The following is a 7,101-nucleotide window of genomic DNA, read 5'->3' as shown; positions in this document are numbered from 1 at the left end:
ATGTGTGTGCATATATATATATATATATATATATGTGTGTGTGTGTGTATGTGTGTGTGTGTGTCCATATAATATATATATTTAACTATATCACGTGATGCATTAACAATTCAAAAAACAGCTACATAAAATATTTTTAAATCAATCTATGAAAATGTTCTCTTCACCAAAATTTTTCTTCCAAGCCACATCTTCTAACCTATGTTTTAATTGAAATTTTAATCAAAGGTTTACAAATTTGCTATTTGTGATATTTTTAATTTTTATTTCAAGCATTCTGACATTCATTTTAAATCATTATTTCATATCTGATCTATCACATTTTTTACAATTCATTTACTATTTCGGATAAATTATACAAAGTAGAGTTTCAGTCTTCATCAGCTACTTCTGCACAAGGATTTTGGAGGAAAAGAATAGAAATGATCACATCTCTGTAGCTCATTTGGGAGAACACTGTTTAAATTTTGTCTTAATGGAAGGCTAAAATTAATCGTGATTTCCCATCAAATGTATAGGGATTTTGCAGTGTAGTTCATAATAGTGTTTAATTTCTCTAGAGAACAAGATAAGATAAACAAGTCACTGACAGTGTTTATATATAAATATGGCAGATGGTGTGAGACTGAGGTTGGTTATTAATTCTGCTGACTTTAATTTCATGGTTATAAAACACTGTAAACCTTACTATTTATAAAAGGCAGGGAAGACTCTCCAGTGGGTTTCAGTAGCCAAGAAACCCTCCATAACATTCATCTCTCTAACTGATATTGGGTATCCTCCTAGGGTGCAATATTTAAGATTGTGGATTGATTGCTGGACACATTAAAATTTTCACTGGGATCATTAGGTAGCATTTCTGTCATTGATCTATTATAACCCTGTTAATGAGTTCCATGTGAGTGAAATTTAGTGAATGAAATGATTCTAAGTTTTGCTAGATGAATGTTTAACAATTATTTTAGGCAGTTATATATCTAAAAGATAGCCCAATTTGTCAAAATAATACCTTTATTCTTAGGAAAAGATAAATCATGACACCAAACTAGGCCAAATGCACTTAGAGATAGAATTTCTTAAAACTATAGCATCTTTTGCATCATCAATGTAGATTATATACATTTACATTTAGGCCATAAATCTGCCTAAAATGTCACAAAACCATAGAATTAAAAAGGAGCAAATTCATATTCCAAATTGATTTAAATATCATATTTTATTATGATCATTTATTTCATTAAAAAGCTGTATGCTCAATTTGAATAAAGTTAATTCTCCCAATAAGGACCACTATTATAAACACAGTATTATTTGAAATAATCCAGCTTTTTTCATTTCAACTTTATAATGAATAACACAATTTATTTTATAACCACAAAAGTGAAAAATTTTCACGGACTCTACCTCTATTACTTTTACATTCAGCAGAGGTTGATTTTTCGGTTTCTAAGGTCAGACTTCCATAAATGCTGTATGATAACCCAAGATGGGAGTTGGGGATTAAAACATTTTGAACTAAAAATGTCTTCATTGTATTAAAGTTCAGACTCCTTGAGAATGGGTTTTTTAGTCACAAAACCCTCAGTTGCTTTTCTAGCTTAGTCTGGGCTGCTTCTTCTGGGCCCACCCTGAGAATATTGTTACTAATCTGACACAGTCTGTCTCCTTGCTTTCTACCGATTACTCCAAACATACACCTCAAAGCGTGGCTTCCAAGGAGACAGCTTCTGAACAGCAGCAGCCCTGGGTAGAGAGAGGACTAAGTGGAACTGTGGGAAATACATCTTCTCATCTTTCTCCCTTCCCGTTCAGAGTCTATTGTCACTTGATATGATATCCTGCACTTGATACATTCACTTCTGCAGAAAACTCTCTACTCATACTTGGATTTCCAGGTCTCAAAATGTATGCATATCTATAACAGAGGACAGCGAGGCCTCTCTCAAGTGGGGACTTTATATCATTTTTTTTTTAAGCCTCAAAACCCACCTAGATCATCATCATCAAAGAAATGGCGATTGGGTTATTGGTATGCTTAGGATTCATATTTGCGTTGAATTGAGTCAAAACGAGGAGTGACTTCCCCTCAAAGTTACTAATAAAATTCAACCTAAAATAGATTTATAAATCAATTTTAAGGATTGCATTTTTTGTCCTGTGTTTTGTGAAGTGAGGTGAAATGTGTTTCTCAAAACATGGCCATGAACACTAGGGCCACAGAGTGGCCAAGAAGGGCCCTCAGGTGAGACAAAAATAGGTAAAAACAATAGAAACCGAAGGGGTTGAAAACGGGAAACACAATAGGGGAAATAAGCAAAGCCAGGTATTGAAATGTCTAAGCAGAGGGGTGAACAGAGTGATTGGTTTAAGGACTCTCCTTTGTAAGAATTCAAAATACAGTGGGTCTTAGGGTAATGAAGTATCATTAAAACAATCACCCTTGTAAAGAAGGAATCATTTTCAATATCCTAATGGGTAGCCTAAGGTTTCTGTCCTTTTCCCCCGCTAGTCTATATATAATGTACAACGAACTATCTTATAAAATATAATCGTTTTTCTAATCATGGTTTGAAAAAAAAATGTTTCTATAAGGAAATGATGTGATTAAAAGGTGCAAAAAAAGCTGTTAAAATTCAAGAAAAGTGTTCCCTCTTTCACCCTAATCTATCATATTTTATTAAAGTAGTATAATTGAAATAAATTGGTGCCTTATAAACGCAAAGCAAATTACCACTCATGGGATAAAAATAATGCACCACCCTTAAAGATTTTAATCTCATTTTCATTATTGTCTTTCAGATTATCCAACTCTGTCTAACGTCAAAAGCATTGCATTGCATACAAGAAAACATGCGAAGGAAATAACTCTACGTGGATTTCATTCCCCCTTCAACGGTCAGTTAAAAATCAAACCTCTATACTAGTTTTATTATTTATGCTCTCTAGAAATCCAATAATTTTTTAAAAATTTTTTGTTTCTAGGAGAAGTAATTTATGCTGTCATGTGCATGACAGTCACCTGTGGAATCCTTCTCCTGGTTATGTTCAAGCTGAGGTAACTGGATACAATTCAGAAGGGAAGGAAAGGGCTGGAATTGAATCAGCCCTGTTAAAGCACATTTCACAACGGCAGAGCTCACAAATGGCCGGAGCATGAAAACTTCTCCGTTAAGACCTACTAAATCAGCTTTTAATGTGGGATAGGTTCATGGAAACATTACTCTTTGCCTTTCTATGCCAGGGAAATGTGATCATAAGGGACTTTTTTTTTACATTGCATTTTTACAAGCACATATGTATTGTCCCCCCTAATTAAACTGTTATCAATCATTCCCCCGGTTTTCTTACAAGACCCCAAGTGAGCTTTACTGCATAACTTATTCAAATCACTTGCCGGATTAATCAGTTTACATAAGGGACTTCCTACAGTGTATATTTACCTGAAGATTTACTCTTCATTTCAGTTTTGTATATGCCAATGAACTCTATGCATGTTTTAATATACAATCATTAAAAAAGACATTTAATGAGGCCTCACAGGGTACTGTTAGAAAGACTTATTTCTACTGCCTGATGTTAATTCACTCTTTCCAAATCTTCTTTTTCCTTGGCTGCCTTGTTTGATGCAGTAATGCTCCAGCAGGCATGTGAGATTTAAGATGAGAGACACATCAACCTCTAGGTTTCTAAATGTCTAGGGCTTAAAATTCCTTCCCACTTATTTACCATTTACAAATATATATAAATTGGTGTGCAGTTGTTTGCTTTAATTTTAAAAAATAACATCATATTTAAATATCAGTGATGTTCATTTGCTGATTCATTATACCTATGTGTATCTTTCCATGTAATTTGAGTACCATAAATGTTAATGAAAAGGGGTCACTGGTTAGCTCATTTGGTTGGAGCTGGTGCTGATAACACCAAGGTTGCCGGTTCGATCCCCACATGGGCCAATGTGAGCTGCGCCCTCCCTAAAAGAGTCAGCTATGCCATTGTAGCATGACAGCAATGTGTCACCAATGACCATGGCTGTTCCCCAATAAAATTTAAAAAAATATTAATGAAGAAATATATGTGTGTGCATATATATATATATATATATATATATATATATATAGTATATAATATACAAACACACACATAAAATACATTTATCAGTAAGATTAAGCCTAGAGAGAAGCAGAGATAATGGGCATTTTATTTCTCAGAGGAAGTGACACAGTAAACCATACAAAGCACGGATACATGTTGCTCCTCCAGAAACCTCAGACTAAGACAACCAGGCATATAAAATGAAACACTGAAGCGGGTAGGTATATGGCAATACCAAAGTGCCGGGCACAAGATGAGTGTATGCTCTGCTTATGGGCATTCAAACATAGCTATTATTAAATGCATTGCCAGCTAAATACATCCCTTCATTGGATCCAACTTCTCTAAGCATTTAATTTGATGCTTACCAATATCAGTACCAAAACAGCCTGCTTTTCTCCCAAGGCCTTAAAAATTGTATTTGTATGAAAAGATATTCCTTGGATTCTAAGATACATTTAAAGGCCAAATAACTTAGAGTCAGTTTCAAGGGGGAAAACAGCATTTGGAATTTATTAAATTTTCCTTTATTTGGTTTAAAATATTTGAGAGCAATGTTCAATTACTGGGCCTGCCTAGATATTCTCTCAGACATATTCTTTCAGAGAAGCACGAATGGTTTTCTAAATTAGAAAAATTCTTATTTTAATGGTTCCCAACCTTGATTTCTTAGCCACACATATAATATATAAAGTTCACATCTGCCACATGGGCCCATGGGTTTTTACAGATTACTGTTGTGCCATAGATAAATAAGGTGAGGGCAATGTACCATCCCCTGTGTATCAGCTGTAACTTGACCTCTTTTCTTTCCTGCATAGAAAGGCATATCCTTTTACTGGATGACAACAAGAGTGTTATAGATAAAAACCTTGAATTACTCTAACATGTATTTTAAAGTCAGTTATTCATACTGTTATGTATATTATACTTACTTATAAATTATTTCCAATACAATTTAAAATTGATCCTTACATGTAATCTGAAAGATCCAGACCCAGGTTAAGTAAATGACGAAAGTAAAAGTCATAATAGAAAGAAAGAGCAAAGCAAAGCAAACGCATCATTAACAACAAAACCTGCGTTACCCCACATCTGGAGGTAAATGGTGCTTTCTCAATAGAAGAAGTCTGGATGCCACTCACCTGGTGGTCAGGTATAATCCATGTGTACCCTTCTGCAGTAAAGATTGAGGTTTTTGCATTTGTTTCACGGTATACTAAATTAAAACAGCCCTAAATCTTCAAAGAAATTTGCAGAGAAACCAGTCATTTATAACACAAATATTTGAAAAAACAAAGGGCTCCTTTTCTTTTTGGAAATGGTTACTTGGAAATCACAGTTAAATGCATGATTGATATTTCTTAGAAAGACCATAGATTATTTCATTCTCCTATTGAGACTTTACATTCAGGGACTTGATTTATTTTTCCCCTCCAGGCACAGGATCGATCCAAAAATATAAGCACACATACATTTGTACAACCTTTAAAATGGCATATTGTTAACTTTTACTTTTACTTTTATATAGAACCTCCAGAATATCAAGTCAAACCAGAGATCCTTCACCGATCCAAATACCTTGGAGGACTCATGATTCATTAAGTCATGGATCATTAACAATCACTTCATTTCGAGCAAGTCTTTGTAGCCAGTCAATGGAAGATCCTATTCCTCATCAATAAGGAAAACGCTAAGATGGATTTAATGATACTGGATCATTAAGTATAGTAATGGAAGGTATAATAATATGGCAGCTGTTCGATTTATTTTTGCTTAAGAAAATATTCTAGTATAAATATACACTGGTATCTTTAATGACACTGGTACAGAATTACAAAATTGCCCTTGAAGGCAAAAAGTGTTATAAGTTACAGTCTGCATGATTTATTTCATGATAAATATGAATCCATAAAATGGTAATTAGTTGCATCATAATAGGACATAGTTGGCAGGTTACTTTTTTTGCAATCAGTTTTATAAATTCCCATTAACTTGCCAAAAGGATAATGCTGATATAAATAACCAGTATATTTGTTATTTGTATGTCCATTTTCAAATCATTAGCTAAGTTATTAGCATTGACTTTAAGTTCCTAAATATTTGGTTGGATGATAAGTCTTACAAGTGATATCTTTGGATTTTTTAAACTTTGCATGCTGTTGAACCTCTTTTTATTTTTTCTTTAAAAATTTTTTTTAATTATTAGTTTCAGGTGTACAAAACAATGCACTAGTTATGCTTTTCACCCCTCACAAAGTGACAACCTCCCTGCCCCATCCACCACCCCACCACCCCCGAATTGAACCTCTTTTTGAACTTGATATCTTTATTTCATAGTCATAAAGCTGTAAAGTACCTGCATTGGCTGAAAAATTAATGTACATTATAATAATACATTTTATTAGTGTATTTTATTTTTTCTGTTAATTATGAACTGCAATAATAGTGTAACAACATAACTGCTACTCTCTATAGCTTCTATATTGTTACTTTTGGCTTGGTTTGACATCACAGTGTAATTCTGATTAGAAAGTTTTGGAAAAGATGTTTATTAGTTAAATTTTTGATACATATATGCTTTGCAACTGTTTGTAATCATTATAGTACCAATTGCTAAGAATAAATACGAGTTGTTTTTTATCTATAGTAGCACAGAGGCTCAAATAGTCAACAACCCGAGCATACCAATAATTAGTTGTATATTTACAACTGAAGGTCCACAATTTTCTACCTGTTTGTTCTCATAGCTATTGCTGTTCGCTACACTTCAGATCAAATTGTCTACATTAAATTAAATTTGAAGTTAACATTTGGCTATGTTTACTCAAAGGAATTGGAAAAGCCTTGATTTATCTTTAGAAACATGAAAGAATAATTTGGCGAGTCACAAATATCCCTCAAGGAGTTCTACATATTCCAGTGGCTGCTAACTCTCTAAGTTAATGTGAAGAGAATGTCAGCATTTCCATCTCTAAAACTGTCATTTAATTTAGGTTTGCTCAT

The 7,101-nt window shown here is 33.5% G+C and overlaps 1 protein-coding gene across 1 annotated transcript in view; it reads left to right on the top strand.

Moving 5' to 3' along the window:
- The window catches only part of GFRAL (GDNF family receptor alpha like), a 57,562-nt gene extending 51,782 nt beyond the window's left edge, over nt 1-5,780 (top strand). The window contains exons 7-9 of the mRNA XM_019629393.1: nt 2,800-2,895; nt 2,983-3,055; nt 5,627-5,780. Coding sequence (XP_019484938.1) covers nt 2,800-2,895; nt 2,983-3,055; nt 5,627-5,780 — 323 coding nt within the window. The remainder of the gene's footprint in view (nt 1-2,799; nt 2,896-2,982; nt 3,056-5,626) is intronic.
- Nucleotides 5,781-7,101: the final 1,321 nt, after the last annotated feature.

Source organism: Hipposideros armiger, unplaced genomic scaffold (assembly GCF_001890085.2).
Source record: "Hipposideros armiger isolate ML-2016 unplaced genomic scaffold, ASM189008v1 scaffold_847, whole genome shotgun sequence".
Taxonomy (NCBI): domain Eukaryota; kingdom Metazoa; phylum Chordata; class Mammalia; order Chiroptera; family Hipposideridae; genus Hipposideros; species Hipposideros armiger.
This window is presented reverse-complemented; position numbering and strand designations above follow the sequence as displayed.